Source organism: Gobius niger (assembly GCF_951799975.1).
Source record: "Gobius niger genome assembly, chromosome: 18".
In the NCBI taxonomy this organism is placed as follows: Eukaryota; Metazoa; Chordata; class Actinopteri; order Gobiiformes; family Gobiidae; genus Gobius; species Gobius niger.
Window position 1 is genome coordinate 1,837,301 of NC_136869.1, and position 19,330 is coordinate 1,856,630.

General features: G+C 42.2%; 1 protein-coding gene across 1 annotated transcript in view; it reads right to left on the bottom strand.

The window, feature by feature from the left end:
• LOC306977863 (histone-lysine N-methyltransferase 2C-like) overlaps positions 1-19,330 on the bottom strand; it is a 99,848-nt gene that overhangs the window by 37,766 nt on the left and 42,752 nt on the right. The window contains exons 35-48 of the mRNA XM_079576302.1: positions 17,924-18,092; positions 16,463-16,540; positions 15,450-15,485; positions 15,139-15,246; positions 15,032-15,064; positions 14,842-14,949; positions 13,351-13,680; positions 10,871-10,944; positions 10,430-10,669; positions 8,283-8,381; positions 4,690-5,290; positions 4,197-4,450; positions 2,767-3,045; positions 1,543-1,785 (exon numbers count right to left, since the gene is read on the bottom strand). Coding sequence (XP_079432428.1) covers positions 1,543-1,785; positions 2,767-3,045; positions 4,197-4,450; positions 4,690-5,290; positions 8,283-8,381; positions 10,430-10,669; positions 10,871-10,944; positions 13,351-13,680; positions 14,842-14,949; positions 15,032-15,064; positions 15,139-15,246; positions 15,450-15,485; positions 16,463-16,540; positions 17,924-18,092 — 2,652 coding nt within the window. The remainder of the gene's footprint in view (positions 1-1,542; positions 1,786-2,766; positions 3,046-4,196; positions 4,451-4,689; positions 5,291-8,282; positions 8,382-10,429; positions 10,670-10,870; positions 10,945-13,350; positions 13,681-14,841; positions 14,950-15,031; positions 15,065-15,138; positions 15,247-15,449; positions 15,486-16,462; positions 16,541-17,923; positions 18,093-19,330) is intronic.

A 19,330-nucleotide genomic window follows, 5' to 3' on the forward strand; every position in this document is an offset into this window, starting at 1 on the left:
CTCTTATCCTGCTCAAAAAGAACCCGCTAAAAAAGAACTCTTAACCTGCTCAAAAAGAACTCTTATTCTGCTCAAAAAGAACTCTTATTCTGCTCAAAAAGAACTCTTATCCTGCCCAAAAAGAACTCTTATCCTGCTCAAAAAGAACCCGCTCAAAAAGAACTCTTATCCTGCTCAAAAAGAACTCTTATCCTGCTCAAGAAGAACTCTTATCCTGCTCAAAAAGAACTCTTAACCTGCTCAAAAAGAACTCTTATCCTGCTCAAGAAGAACTCTTATCCTGCTCAAAAAGAACTCTTAACCTGCTCAAAAAGAACTCTTATCCTGCTCAAGAAGAACTCTTATCCTGCTCAAAAAGAACTCTTATCCTGCTCAAAAAGAACCCACTCAAAAAGAACTCTTAACCTGCTCAAAGAGAACTCTTAACCTGCTCAAAAAGAACTCTTAACCTGCTCAAAAAGAACTCTTATCCTGCTCAAGAAGAACTCTTATCCTGCCCAAAAAGAACTCTTATCCTGCTCAAAAAGAACCCACTCAAAAAGAACTCTTAACCTGCTCAAAGAGAACTCTTAACCTGCTCAAAAAGAACTCTTATCCTGCTCAAAAAGAACTCTTATCCTGCTCAAAAAGAACTCTTAACCTGCTCAAAAAGAACTCTTATCCTGCTCAAAAAGAACCCGCTCAAAAAGAACTCTTATCCTGCTCAAAAAGAACTCTTATCCTGCTCAAAAAGAACTCTTATCCTGCTCAAAAAGAACCCGCTAAAAAAGAACTTGCTAAAAAAGAACTTTTATCCTGCTCAAAGAGAACTCTTAACCTGCTCAAAAAGAACTCTTATCCTGCTCAAAAAGAACCCACTAAAAAAGAACTCTTATCCTGCTCAAAAAGAACCCGCTCAAAAAGAACTCTTATCCTGCTCAAAAAGAACCCGCTCAAAAAGAACTCTTAACCTGCTCAAAGAGAACTCTTAACCTGCTCAAAAAGAACTCTTATCCCGCTCAAAAAGAACTCTTATCCTGCTCAAAAAGAACTCCTATCCTTATAACAACAGAACTTGATTTGCCTCATGAAGAGGAAGAAGAACTGAAGAACTGGGGACTAAAAAGCCCTGATTCTCGTCTAAAGGAACGGCACCAGTGAGTTCAGCATGTCTCAGTGTTGGCGGAGGGCAGAGTCTCACACATGTGCAGGAGAGTGAGATGTAAACGTGACGTGGTGTTGGGTGTAAAATCATGAAATGTTTGGCATAAAGTCGTAAAATGCTGTGGTTCCAGGTGACATGGTGCGGGTGTCACATGGTTCTGGTGTCACATGGTGCTGGTGTAACATGGTGCTGGTGTAACATGGTGCGGGTGTCACATGGTGCTGGTGTCACATGGTGCGGGTGTCACATGGTGCGGGTGTCACATGGTGCGGGTGTCACATGGTGTCACATGGTGCGGGTGTCACATGGTGCGATGAGTAGACTCCGGTGCACACTGGGGTTAATCTCATGCGGTGGAGAATATTCAGAATACGTCGCTTCTGTACCATCTCTGTCACCTGTCTGAGCTTGTCCTCAGAGTCGCCCATCTGCGGCATGACGCTGAGCGCCCCGTCCGCCCCCAGCGCCGACAGCTCGCCGGCCGACGGCGGCTTGTCGTTGTTCTGCCCCGTCACGTGACTCTGCTCGAACGGGTCGTGGACCGGAGTGTGCGGCGTGAAGCTGCCGCCCTCCTCCGACATCCCAGCATGCTTTGGGGTGTGCTGCTGCTGTTGCTGAGGTCGACCCGGAGAACGCTGCAACTGAGGAACAAACAAAACGATCTTCAAGAAAACAAACAGCCACAAAGGTCTCTTAAGCCCCGCCTTAAAGTGATATTTTAAAGGTCCTATATCCTGCAAAATCGACTTTTTGGAGCTTTTAGCCATGTTGTTCTGCTATTTCCTTATCAAAAACACCCCCAGAGTGGTTTGTGGCTTCATTCACGCAGCTCTCAGTAATCCTCCTGAATCCTGCTCTCTGAGGCTCCGCCCTCCTGCTCTCTGAGGCTCCGCCCTCCTGCTCTCTGAGGCTCCGCCCTCTCCTGGTGAACGACTGAGTGTTCAGTTGTGTCGTCACAGCGGAACGGAAGTGCTCGACATCTGTAAAGCAATGTCTTAATTCTATGCTTACGGACGGATTTTAATTTGTAAAACAGCGTTTTCATTATTTCTGTCGTAACCTTTTTCAAGCAGAGGCCACTCAGCTGTTTTTTTCTCCGGGATTCAGCGACTATCAACCAAAATATTGTTTTTCTGTGATTGTCACTGATGGATGTTTGGTGAACCTTCGCCTGAACCAAAGTGGATTAACTTTTATAACCAACGCGAGTCCCATAATGTAAACAGCGATGGAGCAGAGTGGTGAGTCAGTCCAAACGCGGGTTAGCTTGTGTGTTAGCATATTAGCATGTGTGTTAGCATATTAGCATGTGTGTTAGCCATTTATGAAGCTGTGTTGCAGATGACAACTCCGTATAACTGCATCGTGAAGTAACTTCACTTATTGCTGTTTATTTGTATTACTGTAAAGTATGTGTGGAGAGAGGGGGCGGAGTTAACTGAATCGAAGCGTTGTGTCTTCCGGGTTCGAAAAATACCTCCAGAAAACACTTATATTTATCACAAAAATGAGTTCTCCATAGTGGTAGCGGTACAATATATCATATAAATGCCTATACTTAACTTTGGAATGGCTAAAATAGCAGGATATAGCTCCTTTAAACCCTCTGGTGGAGCCTGTACCTGGTGATGCGAGGTGAAAGCAGCGGCGTCTGCGCTCAGCCCTGGCGCTCTGGGAGAGGACCCCGCGGACACTCCCTGCCCAGAGAAAGAGTCCGCTGCCTGGGTGTAGGCCTCCGGAGAGGGCCTGGGCGTGCCCACGGGGGAGCGGGGGAAACGCGGCGTCCCAGGGGTCTGGGGGTTGGAGTAAGGGTCCGGCGAGGGCCTGGAAGAGAGGGGCGACTGGTGGCTGAAGGCGTCCCCCATCTGCTGGCCGTAGTCGGGGCGAGGGGTCCCGGGCGCCTGGGAACAGAGGCGGGCAATACTTCGTTTACAAGATTATATTGAAATTGCTATATTTGGAAGATATGTACGTTTTCATTATTGAGTTTATATCCAATGTCAAGAAATGGGGGGGAAGCAGAAGCAAAGACAAGCGCCGCACCTCCTTCATCTCAATATGTGCAGGGAACGCAAATGTTTAAAGCAACAGTTAGCGGCTAACACAGGCAGAGTTTAGCATTATGAAAGATTTAACCTCTTAACTCCCGCCTGAACCGAGAGGATCTTTTTCCTCACGTCATCAGATTTTTTTTCTCCATCATTTTTTTGTTGGGTATTCAACTCATTTTTATAACATTTTTGTCATTTTTTTTGGTCATTTTTTGTCACATATTTGCCATTTTTTTATAAATCTTTGTATCACATTTTTGTCATTGTTTTGCTACATTTTGGTCATTTTTTTGTGACATTTTTGTCATATTATTGTCATTTTTTGGTCATTTTTTGTCACCTTTTTTTTTTTTTTGTCAATTTTTAATCACATTTTTGTCATTGTTTTGCTACAATTTGGTCATTTTTTGGTCATATTTTAGTAAAAAAAAATTGTCAAATTTTTATCACATTTTCGTCATATTTTTGTCATTATTTCATCAATTTTTTTAATCAGATTTTTGTCACATTTTTATCATTTTTTGTGTGATTTTTTTGTGATTTTTTGTCAAATTTTTCACATTTTTTAACAAATTTTTTTCATTGTTTTGCTACATTTTGGTCATTTTTAGTAACATTTTTGTAATTGTTTGGTCACATTTTATCACATTTTGGTCTTTTTTTCTTTTTTTTTTCATTTTTCTTTTTTTTCTTCATTTTTTAGTATTTTTCTTGTCATTTTTTGTAAAAAAAAAATTTCATTTTTTCGTCATTTTTTAATCACATTTTTGTCATACTTTCGTAATTTTTTTTGTCACATTTCCATCATTGTTTTCGTCTCAGTTTTGTTGCTATTTTCACAGCTTTTTTACAGAAGCTTTTGGACTGGGGTAAAGCTAAAGCTAAACTGGAGAAAATGTGCTCGTTTCAGGTGGGAGTTAAAGTTGAAATGTTAACTCAGCTACACATCTTAATTCTTCTGCTTTATCATGAAGTCATTGGTCAGTATCTCCCGGTCTTACCTGAGAGTACGGGCTGCGGTGAGGCGAGCCCAGGCCGGACAGCGGGCTGGAGGGGAAGTCCTGGGGCGGGTTCAGGGGGAAGCCCAGGTCCGTGGGCCGAGTGGGGTCGCGCCGCTGCCCGGAGAAGTCCTGCTGGTGGGGAGGCATGGGCGCCTTGAACACGGGCCGCTGGTACGGGTCGGCACGCAAGGCGGACAGGCGAGCGTGCTCCAGAGACGAGGGGCTGAGCATCACGGGCCGGGCCTGAGGGAGCGCTGCAGACGAGACGAGTGTGAGCCACACAAAGGAGGATTCTCAATATCACTTAACAGACTTTGATTTGGGATTTAGAGGATTATAGTGTCATATACGTCAGTAAAATATTTTTGTGACTAAAACTGAAACAATGGGAGCAAAACTGTGACTAAAATCTGCAGATATTTTGGTCGACTCATAAAAAAACATGGTTTAAGTGAGATTTTTTGGAACTATACAGTCTGTTTGGGTGTTTTACCTTGTTGCTGTTGCTGTAATTGCTGTTGCTGTAGTTGCTGTTGCTGTAGTTGCTGTTGTAGTTGCTGCTGTAGCTGCTGTTGTTGTAGTTGCTGTTGTAGTTGTTGCTGTTGTAGTTGTTGCTGCTGTAGTTGTTGCTGCTGTAGCTGCTGCTGTGGAGCCATGTTTCTGCCCATGTCTTTGCCGTCGGGCGAAGGCGCGGGCGACCCCAGTGCATCATGGGCCGGGGAGGCGCTAAAGGAGTTCCTCCGCGCCTGCAGGGGGGGCTGTGGCGCGCTGGGCGGCCGCGGCGTGCCCACCACTTTGGCGTAGGGGTCCCAGGGCGACGAAGGGCGTGAGGAAGGCGGGCTGAACATCTGAGGAGACGACGGCGAGAACCCGGACAGGGGCGGGGCCTGGGGCCGCAGGAACACGTCGTCCGCGTTAGCGCCCTGCTGCATCATGGGGCTGCGGCTGCCCGTGTCCGGGGAGACGCCGCCGCACAGCCTCTGATTGGTCAGCAGCTGCTGCTGCCGCTGCTGCAGCAGCTGCTCGTTCTTCACCTGCTCCAGTTTCTGCGTAGCCTCGATCTTCGCCTGTTGTTTGCTCTTCTGACGCATTTGCTGCAAAGAGCCACAGGGCGGAGTCAGAGGGCGCGGCGGCGAAGGAAACACCACAGCACCAAGTAATGGACCGAGAGGCCAGCGCCCGACAAACCACACTCAGGGGACGCCACCACCACGACAAGGGTCAATGTAAGTCCTGCCAGATGAACTAAACCAGCTCTTTTAATTCAGTTACACATCTTTAATCTTAAAGCTGGGTACCTGATCTTTTATTACAGTTTTGTTCTTTTAGTAAGACAGAAGGTTTAGTTTACCTGCTTTACTAAAAGAACCAAACTGTAATCGGCTTAACCTAAGAAGACAGTATGAACCTTCTACAAAGAAAGAAAAGGTGTCAAAATAAACTAATTTAGATTCTACGTCCATCTTCCATCGCTCAGTAAACATTTAGGTGAAGACAACACAACGAGGTCTGTGTTTACAACAAAAAACACATTTACAACAAAGTCAGGTACTCCAGCTTTAACCAAAAACTATCTCATTTATAAACTAAATAATCCCTTTTCCAGTGGAGGGTCGAGCCTCCACACAGTGACGACTTTAGACCCCTGTATTTCTCATAATCTTGCCGTGAATTCAAATTAGGCAGGATTGGGACATTTTTATGCGTCGACTGCTGGTTCTGTGTGAAAGTAAATGAAAGAAAACTTGCTATACTTTATATTTTTCCTTAGTTTCCCACTCGTCACGCCTTAAAGGATTCCGACAGCTCTTTTCCGTAAACTTGATGAACTTGGTCCATTAGTTTGCGCTGCGGTGGCTGATATGGGGCTGTTACATGACGTGGTAATGCTCTCTGTCCCTGCTTCTGTTTCTGAGGATGGAGCATGCAGTGACTTGGACGTAAACACATGAGACACAGGACTACGACAGTGGGCGGTGCGTGGATTTCTGTGAGGTGAAGCTGGAGGAAAGGGCTCTCTCTCTCTCTCTCTCTGTCTCTCGCCTGTTTACACCTTAAGGTCTTTTTTCAGGAAAAATATCGACTTTCTCAAACAAACATTGTGTTCAAAGACAGACGGACACAGACGCCAGCTCCGGGCCGCCATTTTGGGTCGACAGAATCAACATGGAAATTAAAAGGAAATGAGACAAATAAATCCCCAAACGTGTCCGGACCGAGAGGATGTGTCTGTGCCGCTCCGAGTCCAACTGTCTGAGCTCCTCCACGCGTCGGGACGAGCAGGAGCCGTTTCCCTTCCAGGTTTAGAGAAAGAGACTGTTGGACTGTGGTTTCAAACACAAGAACCGGGGCTCTTTCGACAGGAGCGGAACAGGTGGAGTCGCGCTGTGGAAGTGACCAACGGGGGGCGCTGTGGGGCTACGTTCATGCCACTTAATGCCGAGCGAGAAACTATCTCCTGCTTTTCATCAGGGCTGTTTCACAAAGCCTTGGTGTTGAAGGCAGTGGCTCCTTCCGAAACGAGCAGATTGGTAAGAGGTCAAACGCCAAACCGGATGATGATAAGAAGCGTCCGAATTGGGCTGTCAGTTAGAAAGGAGTTAGGAAAAGGAGCCTCAATGCTAACTATCATAGCCACTTTAGCATAGGGACCTCTGGTGTTAACTAACCGGTGATTAGGAGCTATGTGCCATCCCATAAGCCACTGTGCCGGCAATCCCCCCTACCCCTCGGCCCCACCCTCGAGCAAAATCAGATTCTGCACAAGCCAAACTTCATAAAAGTGACAAAATCCATGTTGTCGTCCCCACAGCCTCTAACCTCTTAACTCCCGCCTGAACCGAGAGGATCTTTTTCCTCACGTCAGATTTTTTTTTCCATCATTTTTTTGTTGGGTGATCAACTAATTTTTGTAACTTTTTTGTCATTTTTTTGTCATTTTTTCCGTCAATTTTTTGTCATTTTTTGGTCAAAATTTTATCACATTTTTGTAACTTTTTTGTCATTTTTTTGTCATTTTTTTTGTCAATTTTTTATCATTTTTTTTTTTTGTCACATTTTTGTCATTTTTTTTTGTCAATGTTTTCTCACTTTTTTGTCACATTTCCATCATTGTTTTCGTCTCAGTTTTGTTGTTGTTATTTTCACAGCTTTTTTCCAGAAGCTTTTGGATTGGGGTAAAGCCATTATGTTTTCCTCAATAAAGAAACAGACACTTCATTACAGTGTAATTTTTTGTAAATTTTTTTGTCAAATTTTTATCACATTTTAGAAAAAATTTATGTCGTATTTTAGTTAATTTTTTGTAATTTTTTTGTCACGTTTTTTTTCACAATTTTGTCACATTTTTTGTCTTTTTTTTGTTACATTTTTCTCACATTTTTGTAAAAAATGTTGGCGTTTTTTGTCACATTTTTTTCACAATTTTGTCACATTTTTTTTAATTTTTTTGGTGAAATTTTTATCACATTTTTTTCATTTTTTTTTGTCACATTTTTTGTCGTTTGTCAATTTTTTGTCATTTTTTCATTTTTTTTTTTTAAATTTCTTGTGACATTTTTGCCACTTTTTCATCATTGTTTTCGTCTCAATTTTGTTGCCATTTTCACAGCTTTTTTCCAGAAGCTTTTGGACTGGGGTAAAGCCAAACTGGAGAAAATGTGCTCGGTTCAGGTGGGAGTTAAGGGGTTAACAGACTGATAACGAGCTTTGTAGCACCGATGATCCAAAAGCTCCCCGTCTGGGTTTGTTGACCCGGGTCTCAGGAACAAATCCAGCTTCAGTTCAACCAGCCTCGAAGTACAGCCCATTTTCAGTTACCAGCTGCCCGTAGGACATGTATTTGTTTAACGTTTTTCGCTGGCAGGTGCTTCTCCTGTCTGTTTCCGCTCCTGTCGAAAGGCTGCTGTCTGTGGTCTGCCTTGACCGTCTGCAGCCCTGATCTAAAACCTCTCCTTCCAGTCCCAAGCCTAGATGAATTGAATATAAAACCTATGTCCGGGTGGTGCTGAACTGAAAGTTGGCGTCGGGAGGAGCTCAGAGGCCGTTGGACCCAGGCGTCTGCCGTGAACGGGTGGATTTTCTTACCAGAGCCTCTTTGCCAGCTCCTGCTACAGACGCCTGGAAGGGACAATCTTTATGTGATGGTGATTTTAGCCCGGCGCCCCATCTCTCATTTACCTCTCCCTTTTCAATGACAGTTAGAGACATTAGTGAGAGCGCATGCACATCGTTAATATTCAAAATGAGTATGTCAATCATGAGGCCCCGCCCACACCATGCAGCTGGTCACGGCGGAGACGCCCGGAGGGGGGAAACCGACCGACTACTGTGGGCCTGAGGCGATAAATGTAAGGTTTTCTAATGCCATTCTAAAGCTCACACGCTAACGCCGCAATCGCAAAAGTCTGTAAACCAGAGGGAGGGGGGAAGCTTTAAACATTCAAAAGAAAACGGGACCTAACAGGAAACTTTTGAGCAAAAAGTGTGTGCAGCTGAATGTGCGCTCAAGAAATCAGGCAGGAATTAGATTAAAAATCCCACTAAAAAAACTAGGGAGGCACCGATACCACTTTTTCTTAAACCGATACGAGTGCTTTGATTTCAGTACTTTTCTTCAACAGACTGACTTTCACAGCAGATTGGTTTGTAATTAGTTAATTTATTCACTTACATTTCCTTAAGTAAAGTAGGCGGCACTTTTAAGAGAAGTTATATCAGAATTGCACAGATGCCATTTTATTTATTTATTATTTCATTGCTCTGTCCTTCACAGACAGAACAGCTCATGTCCTAAAGCTCCTCAATGCATGTGCTTTATTCATTTATGTATTTGTATTGAACAATAGTATTGAGATGTTACTTATTACTGCAGATACATGGTCTCTTTTCTCCTTTACTTCAGCTCCATGTGGATTTTCTCGTGTGTTTATAGTAACTTATCCAGTAGCTTCAGCATTTAGATTAATATAAACATGCTGTATGTCTTTATTTTGGATTTTCTGAGGTCTTTATAGTCGCTGGGTTAGTTTTTCAGATGAATAAACCCCTGGGCATAAAACAGAGTAAGAATCAAGAGAACTGTTAGCCGTGAGTTAGCGGCTAGTTTAGCAACATTAGCCTGTATGTTGTAAACACTGCAGACATTTAAATCCAGCATAGACTCTGATTTAGGGTGGTTTCGCCAACCAGACTCCGCTTCTTTACAGAAGAGGGTCTGGCAACACTCGCGCTTTCAAAGGAAGTGACGCAGAGATATGGAGCCGACCGACCAATCAGAGCAGCTCCCTGAACGGGCGTCCCGTTGTTGAGCCTTTGTTTTGTCGTTTTTCAACACAAGAAACCACTTCCCGTAATGCTCCGGTATGCTTGTATTCTTAAGTTTTTCTGACATAAACGACTCAACTCCGTGTGGCAGGAGCGCCATTGTTAATGTCCGAATGATTCAACTTTCTTGTGGCTGTTTCTGTCGTCACATCCGCTATGTTCTCATTGGCTGCTGCGCTTCGGTTGTCCCACATTAGTCCCGCCTCCAGCAGTAGCTTTTCTACAACACGGTCGCCAGACTAGTCTCCTGTTTATGAATGAATAAACATCGGAGATTAGTCTGGATGCCAGGCTAGATTTAGGGAGTGTCGTCTGTAATAAAGTCAGATCTATGTGGATTATTGGATTTACACTAAACTATTCTCCAGTTTGTTGCCATTTTCTCTCCTCAGTGGAGCTGCTCCTGTAGGAGCGCCGGACACACGGCAGGTGGTATCGGTTTCTAGTATCGGGACCTGGTTAATGAGTACGAGTATGAATACAAGCCTGTGGTATCGGCCCGATATCGATGCATCCCTAAAAAAAAAAACTTCAAATTATTCTTAAGTCCAAGTGTGGAGTCTTGTGGAGCGACTACAGTGCAGATGTTGTTAAAATGGAATGAAAACGGCCCTAAAGTTTAGTCCCTTTGTCTGCACACGCCCCCGTGTATGTTTCTGCTGTCTCCCACAAAGGAAATGACCATATTTGGATTACAGCGTCTCCTACTCAACAAAACGTCATGAGATAAACATATTTTTTTAAGACATTAAGGAGAAAACTAGCTCTTAATCTCAAGAATGAGAATGAGTTTGAAACATCTCAAACCGTGACCTTTGCCCCTGACCTGCTCTACGATAATCCTCGGCGTCGGTTTCCCCGGCGTCTCCGCTCTGCGATGAAGCCGTGGTTAGAACGGCCGCTCTCACCTGTCTCATCTTCCACTCCTGCTCCTGCTCCGTCTCCTTCGGCCTCAGGGGGTCCTTGAACATGGCGTCCGTCTCCATGGAGAGGGCGTCGTAGGGCACGGGCGGCTGTGGCTGCTGCGGCTGCTGCTGCTGCTGCTGCGGCGGGGGAAGGGGCGGCTGCTGGGCGTGGCGTTTCAGCGGGTCGGGAGGCAGCTGCACTTTGTTGATCCTCTGAGCTGCACGGTTGTCTCGCGCTTTTTGCTAAAGGAGGAAAAGAAAGGTTTGTTTAGGGTTCGTTCAAGGCTAAAAAAAACAACAGATTAGACTGAGAGCGAGATACATTCACATGGATTTAATTATGTAAAAGGGAGGTAAGCTTTAATCTCATTTTATGGCTGTTTGTCTTATAAAGATGTAAATGCAAAACCTTGAAGAAAAAGAAAGTAACGTAGCCAAACCCACCACGAACGGGGCGCGGTCCTGTGAACTCGCCTTCCTCCACATTTTGGCGATCTGCTTCATCCGGGACGGCCAGTCTGAAAACACGACGCGGACTCTCAGTGAGATTTGTCACAAAAAAGATCGAGCCAAGAACGAAACCAGACTAAATATTTCATATGAAAATAAGGCCAATGTTTCTAAATAATGGACAGAGCCAGGTCTAAATGTATGGTTTATTCTGTGACAGATTAAGTGAAGCCTAACGAAAGAGTGAACTCACCTGGTTAAGTTAACCTCCCGCCTGAACCGAGAGGATCTTTTTCCTCACGTCAGATTTTTTTTCCATCATTTTTTTGTTGGGTATTCAACTCATTTTTGTAACTTTTTTGTCAATTTTTTATCACATTTTTGCCATTTTTTGTCACATTTTTGTCATTTTTTCATCCATTTATCAAATTTTTGTAATTTCTTTGTCAATTTTTTATCACATTTTTTTGTCATTTTTTCGTCAATGTTGTATCAAATTTTTGTCGTTTTTTTGTCGATATTTTATCACATTTTTGTCATTTTTTTATCACATTTTTTTGTCATTTTTTCGTCAATTTTGTATCAAATTTTTGTAATTTTTTGTCACATTTTTATCATTTTTTGTCACATTTTTGTCATTTTTTGTCACATTTTTGTCATTTTTTTGTCAATTTTTATCACATTTTTGTCATTTTTTCATCAATTTTTTATCACATTTTTGTCATTTCTTTGTCAATTTTTTATCACATTTTTTTTGTCATTTTTTCGTCAATTTTGTATCACATTTTTGTCATTTTTTTTAAAACATTTTTATCATTTTTTCATACATTTTTTGTCAATTTCTTGTGACATTTTTGCCACTTTTTAATCAACTTTTCGTCACTTTTTTGTCACATTTCCATCATTGTTTTCGTCTCAGTTTTGTTGCCATTTTCACAGCTTTTTTCCAGAAGCTTTTGGACTGGGATAAAGCCAAACTGGAGAAAATGTGCTCGGTTCAGGTGGGAGTTAAGGGGTTAAAGAAAGATGGATACTGCTCCGTGAGTTAAAGAGTGAACTCACCTGGATACTGCTCCGTGAGTTAAAGAGTGAACTCACCTGGATACTGCTCCGTGAGTTAAAGAAAGAGTGAACTCACCTGGATACTGCTCCGTGAGTTTAAGAGTGAACTCACCTGGATACTGCTCCTTGACTTATAGAAAGAGTGAACTCACCTGGATACTGCTCCTTGAGTTTAAGAGTGAACTCACCTGGATACTGCTCCTTGACTTATAGAAAGAGTGAACTCACCTGGATACTGCTCCTTGAGTTTAAGAGTGAACTCACCTGGATACTGCTCCTTGAGTTAAAGAGTGAACTCACCTGGATACTGCTCCGTGAGTTTAAGAGTGAACTCACCTGGATACTGCTCCTTGACTTATAGAAAGAGTGAACTCACCTGGATACTGCTCCTTGAGTTTAAGAGTGAACTCACCTGGATACTGCTCCTTGAGTTAAAGAGTGAACTCACCTGGATACTGCTCCGTGAGTTAAAGAGTGAACTCACCTGGATACTGCTCCTTGAGTTAAAGAAAGAGTGAACTCACCTGGATACTGCTCCTTGAGTTTAAGAGTGAACTCACCTGGATACTGCTCCTTGACTTATAGAAAGAGTGAACTCACCTGGATACTGCTCCTTGAGTTTAAGAGTGAACTCACCTGGATACTGCTCCGTGAGTTAAAGAGTGAACTCACCTGGATACTGCTCCTTGAGTTAAAGAAAGAGTGAACTCACCTGGATACTGCTCCTTGAGTTTAAGAGTGAACTCACCTGGATACTGCTCCTTGACTTATAGAAAGAGTGAACTCACCTGGATACTGCTCCTTGAGTTTAAGAGTGAACTCACCTGGATACTGCTCCTTGACTTATAGAAAGAGTGAACTCACCTGGATACTGCTCCTTGAGTTAAAGAGTGAACTCACCTGGATACTGCTCCTTGAGTTAAAGAAAGAGTGAACTCACCTGGATACTGCTCCTTGAGTTTAAGAGTGAACTCACCTGGATACTGCTCCTTGACTTATAGAAAGAGTGAACTCACCTGGATACTGCTCCTTGAGTTTAAGAGTGAACTCACCTGGATACTGCTCCGTGAGTTAAAGAGTGAACTCACCTGGATACTGCTCCTTGAGTTTAAGAGTGAACTCACCTGGATACTGCTCCGTGAGTTAAAGAGTGAACTCACCTGGATACTGCTCCTTGACTTAAAGAGTGAACTCACCTGGATACTGCTCCTTGAGTTAAAGAGTGAACTCACCTGGATACTGCTCCGTGAGTTTAAGAGTGAACTCACCTGGATACTGCTCCTTGAGTTAAAGAGTGAACTCACCTGGATACTGCTCCGTGAGTTAAAGAGTGACCTCACCTGGATACTGCTCCTTGAGTTAAAGAGTGAACTCACCTGGATACTGCTCCGTGAGTTAAAGAGTGAACTCACCTGGATACTGCTCCTTGAGTTGTGGGAACTTGATGTTGCAGTAAAGCACCGGGGCGACCGTGGCGTTCTCCCCCAGAGGCTCCTCCTTCTCCCACTTTAACATCCCCCTCTGCGCCGTCGACAGCACGTCCTGGTCCTCCGCCTGATTGGACGGCTGCGCGGGGTGGGCAGGGCCCTGCAGTGCCGGGGCGGGGCCGGAGGGGTGGGGCGGGGCCATCCTGAAGCGGGGCGTGGCCTGAGGACCCATCGGCATCATGGGAGAAGAGCCGGGGAAGTGGGAGGAGGAGCCCATGAGGCCGTTCATCAGCGGGAGGCGCGGGAACGGACCTCCTGCCGCACGACAGAGGGGGAGGAGCTTAATTAAAGATTGTATTTTCAAATTTAGGCTTATTGGCTTGTTGCACGGTGTGGCTATGCTAGTTCCTCTGACCTGAAGGTGTGAGTGCCTGGACTTCCTGTCTGTATTCTTTTCCTGGAATAATAATCATATTTTCTAAAGATTATGTTGTGGGCGGTGAGTTCCCGGTCGATGATCATTTACTGTGTTCAAATCATGATGAACATTGATAGTTTGTCTTGAAGCTAAAGGCTAACATGCTATAAAAAAATATATATAAAGGCACTATTTCAAGTTGTGTAATGCATTAACCCCTTTATTCCCACCTGAATCGAGCACATTTTCTCGACGAAAACAATGATGGAAATGTGGCAAAAATGTCACAAAAATGTCACAAGAAATTGACGAAAAATGACAAAAATGTGACAAAAAAATGACCAAAAAATTAGAAAAAATGTGACAAAAGTGTGATAAAAATTTGACCAAAAAATGACAAAAATGTGACAAAAATTTGATAAAAATTTGACAAAAAATGACAAAAATGTGACAAAAAATGACAATGTGATAAAAAATTGACGAAAAAAAAAAGAAAAAGACAAAATGTGACAAAAAAATTACAAAAATTTGATAAAAATTTGACGAAAAAATGAAAAAAAATAAAATAAAAGTGAGCAAAAAATGACTAAAAAGTGACAAAAATGATGGGAAAAAAAAATCTGATGACGTGAGGAAAAAGATCCTCTCGGTTCAGGCGAGAGTTAAGAGGTTAAATTAGCCTTTAGCTTCAAGACAAACTCACTGATCCATACAAAAATAAACGTCTCCTCTATGGAAATATTTCTACCAGGAACTCACTGGTCTAAGCTAATCTTAATGGAAATGAATACGAACAGGAAGTACTAGCGCCCACAGCTTCTGCTCAGAGGAACTAGCGTAGCCACATTGTGCAACAAACTGATTATACTGTGAGTAAATCTGGCACATTTAGCCTCCTTAATCATTGGTTGCAAATCTATCTAAACTACAGATTTCAATGTGTAAAAATGGATGTGGATTCACAGAGAGTCCCCCAGGGCTCGGTCTTGGGGCCAAAATTATCTACACTACGAGTCATGAGGTAAATTATGCTGTACATTCTGCAGCGTCTCGTTTACCTGGGGCCTGGGGGTGGGGCTTGCTGCCGGTCGGAGCCTCTGATTGGCCGCTGCTGTTGGGGCTGAGGACGGCGGTGAACACTTCCTCCACGTCTTTCCCCTCCAGTTCTGATGAAACACTCGCACAGGTCAAACAGCCGCCATTTTATGATAAACGAGATACAAAAAGGACGTGCAAAAAAAGACTCACCTGGGATCTTGTAGAGTTTGCTGAGGATGGCGCCTGGAGAGACACGCAAACATTAGCATTAAGTAACTGGTAAGTAACCTCTGGGAACCAAAGTTTAAACATCTCACCGTCGGACACCATCTTGTCGAGCTCGGGGCTGAGGATGGCGTCCAGCGGCTCGTCCTGCACGGAGCGCTGGGGGCGTCCGGCGTCCATGGGGCTGATGTCCAAACCGGCTGCAACGAAAACCACAGAAAAAGAAACAGAATCAGCTGTAAATCCGTGTAAAGGAGCGAGAGGAGGAGCCACAGAGGAGCAGGACTCTAGAGGGGAAGAAGAGGTTTTAGTAAAAGGTGGAAGAGTGACGCTACAGAAGGAAGAGGGAAAGTGTCGCTAAAAGGGTTTTTCTAAGAAGCAAATCGTCCGGAGCGAGTCTTACCAAACGGAGACGGAGAACGCTCGCCCTGGAACTGACCTAAAGGTGATAGAAGATATTCAAACTTTCATGTTAAGTCGGGAGTCGCAGTTTGGTTTGGAGATGTTTTATAGACTTCGAAATGTTATGAAATGTTGCTTATCCTCTTGACTCGCACCTGAAAGGGGCACATTTTCTCCAGTTTGACTTTACCCAAATCTAAAAGCTTCTTGAAAAAAGTGACAAAGAAAAAAATTGACAAAATATTGAAAAAAATTGGACGAAAAAATGATGAAAAAGTCACAAAAAATGGACACAAAAACAAAAGTACAAAAAAGTACAAATAAAATAAAATAAAAGATAAAACACCGACGAAAAAATGATGAAAAAGTAAAAAAAAGTTTGACCAAAAATTTACAAAAAATTACAAATAGTGGCAAAAAAATTACAAAAAAATTACAAAGTTTGGACGAAAAAATGATAAAAAAGTAAAAAAAAAAAAAAATTACAAACTGACAGAAAATTACAACTAGTGGCAAAAAATTTACAAAAATTGGACAAAGTTTGGACGAAAAAATTATGAAAAAGTCACAAAAAATGGACACAAATTTACAAAAAAGTGGAAAAAAATTTATAAAACACTGACAAAAAAATTATGAAAAAGTGACCAAAAATTGACCAAAAATGTACAAAAATGTGACACTGGCCTGTAGGCTTAGATTTGGGTAAAGAAACTGGGTTAAGAGGTTAAAAGGACTGTTTTACAAAAAGTCTAAAAAGGTAATTAAAACATAGCTGCTAAACCTATAATAAAAGTTATTTTTTTAAATGAAAGCAGAGACTTAGATCTTTGCTTCAGTTCATAGCATGTGGTTATCAGATTAAAGCAACATCGTCTGTGGGACAGCGAACACTGTTGAAAATGAGGGGGAAGTTATGTTGGGCTCTACTACTATACTTTCTATTTACTATCATTTCTAACGACATTGATGGGGATGTGGTGGGGATGCGGTGGGGATGCGGTGGATGGGCGTTACCTGTTTGTCCCGTGGCCAGAATGTTCGGGTCCGTGTTGAGGACGTCGGACAGATCCAGCAGCGCCTCCTCGGACACGGCTGAACACGGGCCACAAACCAATGAATGAGATGACAATGACACACCTGATTCTGTAGCTCTAAACTACCCGTATATGCACTGTCCCACTGGGTTCAAAGGTCAATCAATCTGTCAGGAACCAGATCTGTAAGAACCTTGTGTTGAAAATCCCTCCTAATGTGGCTGAGTGGAGCCTGTAAAGTGTGGAGTCTTATGGAGCGACTAAGGAAGAGGAGGAGGAGGAGGAGGAGGAGGAGGAGGAGAAGGAGGAGAAGAAGGGGGAGAAGGAGGAGGAGGAGAAGGAGAAGAAGGAGGAGGAGGAGGAGGAGAGAGGAAGAAGGAGAAGAAGAAGAGGAGGAAGTAGAAGAAGGAGGAGGAGAGAGGAAGACGGAGAAAAAGAAGAGGAAGGAGGAGAAGTAGAAGGAGGAGGAAAAGGAGGAAGAAGAGGAAGTAGAAGAAGGGGGAGAAGGAGGAGGAAGAAGAGGAAGTAGAAGGAGGAGGAGAAGGAGGAGGAGGAAGAAGAGGAAGTAGAAGAAGTAGAAGGAGAAGGAGGAGGAAGAAGAGGAAGTAGAAGGAGAAGAAGGAGGAGAGAGGAAGAAGAGGAAGTAGAAGGAGGAGGAGAAGGAGGAGGAGGAAGAAGAGGAAGTAGAAGGAGAAGAAGAAGGAGAGAGGAAGAAGAGGAAGTAGAAGAAGTAGAAGGAGAAGGAGGAGGAAGAAAAGGAAGTAGAAGGAGAAGAAGAAGAAGGAGGAGAGAGGAAGAAGAGGAAGTAGAAGGAGAAGAAGAAGGAGGAGGAGGAAGAAGAGGAAGTAGAAGGAGAAGAAGAAGGAGAGGAAGAAGAGGAAGTAGAAGAAGTAGAAGGAGAAGAAGAAGGAGGAGAGAGGAAGAAGAGGAAGTAGAAGGAGGAAGAAGATAAAGTGCAGATGTTGTTACAGTTTAGTCCCTTTCTCTGCACATGAGCCCTGTGTATATTTCTCCCGTCTTTAGCCGCTGCCGTCTCCCACACAGGAAATGACCATATTTGGATTACAGTTAAAACCTCGACTGTTTCTCTGTGAATTTCTTCGGTAAATTCTCTTTTAAAATCCCATTTTCTTTTAAGTGGCTCCAACAGACTCCAAACTTTCCAGTCATGAACTCAACAAGAATTGGAAAAACCTGAATCCCTTAGATTTTTAAAGCATCTAATATGTAAAAAATAAATAAATATATAAATTTAAACCTGGCTCTATCCTTTATTCAGATTTCATTATTTCACTTTCCTTTTGGACTCGAGTGCAGGACGTGACATAATGACGAGCTTTCCCTCTTCCTTGTTTTAAAAAAACCTCTGCTCTGGTGTGAAACTATGATTAATATTCATATAAGTGAATCTGAATGATTGTTTCCGTGAGCGAACACTTACGCAGCGGTCTTTGCTTCTGAGGGGCGTGGCCATGGGGAACGGGGGCGGGGCCTTTGGCCGAGCCCGAGGAAGGAGCCGTTCCCGATTGGCCGAGAGCTGGAGCCTCCGGTCCCGCCCTCCTGTCGATCAAGCGGCTGCGGTCCAAGAGGTCCCGACCGAAGAAGGCCTCCTGCAGAAAGAGGTTAGAGACCTTTAGGAGAAGATAAAACTGAAACTAAACTTTCTGCTGAGGTCGTTTAACCTCTTAACTCTCGCCTGAACAGAGAGGATCTTTTTCCTCACGTCATCAGATTTTTTTTCCCAGCATTTTTTTGTTGGGTATTCAACTCATTTTTGTAACTTTTTTGTCATTTTTTGTCACATTTTTGTCATTTTTTTGTCATTTGTCGTCAAGTTTTTGTAATTTTTTTCGTCAATTTTTTATTATTTTTTTTGTCATTTTTTTGTCATATTTTTGTCATTTTTCCGTCATTTTTTTTAAATCAAATTTTTGTCATTTTTTCGTCAATTTTTTATCAAATGTTTGTCACATTTCTGTCATTTTTTTCGTCAAATTTTTGCCATTTTTTGTCACATTTTTGTCATTTTTTCGTCATTTTTTAATCAAATTTTTGTCATTTTTCGTTAATTTTTTATCAAATGTTTGTCACATTTCTGTCATTTTTTCATCCATTTTTATCAATTTTTTGCAATTTTTTGTCACATTTCTGTCATTTTTTAAATCAAATTTTTGTCATTTTTTAGTCAATTTTTTATCAAATGTTTGTCACATTTCTGTCATTTTTTCGTCAATTTTTTTGCCATTTTTTGTCACATTTTTGTCATTTTTTCGTCATTTTTTAAAATCAATTTATTGTCATTTTTTCGTCCATTTTTTATCACATTTTTGTCATTTTTTTTTGTCACATTTTTATCAAATGTTTGCCATTTTTTTTGTCCATTTTTTGGTCCATTTTTTATTAATTTTTTGTAAAAAAATTTTGTCACATTTTTTATTAATTTTTTAATCACATTTTTGTCATTTTTCGTCCATTTTTTATCAAATGTTTGTCACATTTCTGTCATTTTTTCATCCATTTTTAAATCAAATTGTCATTTTTTCGTCAATTTTTTATCACATTTTTGTCACATTTGTATCATTTTTTCATCCATTTTTATCAAATTTTTGCCATTTTTTGTCACATTTGTGTCATTTTTTCGTCATTTTTTTAATCAAATTTTTGCCATTATTTTGTCAATTTGTTGTCATTTTTTCGTCCATTTTTTGTAAATTTTTCATATATTTTTTGTCAATTTCTTGTGACATTTTTGCCACTTTTTCATCAATTTTCACAGCTTTTTTCCAGAAGCTTTTGGACTGGGGTAAAAAGGGGTTAACACTCAGCAAACTTCACTTTAGCCTTTCAA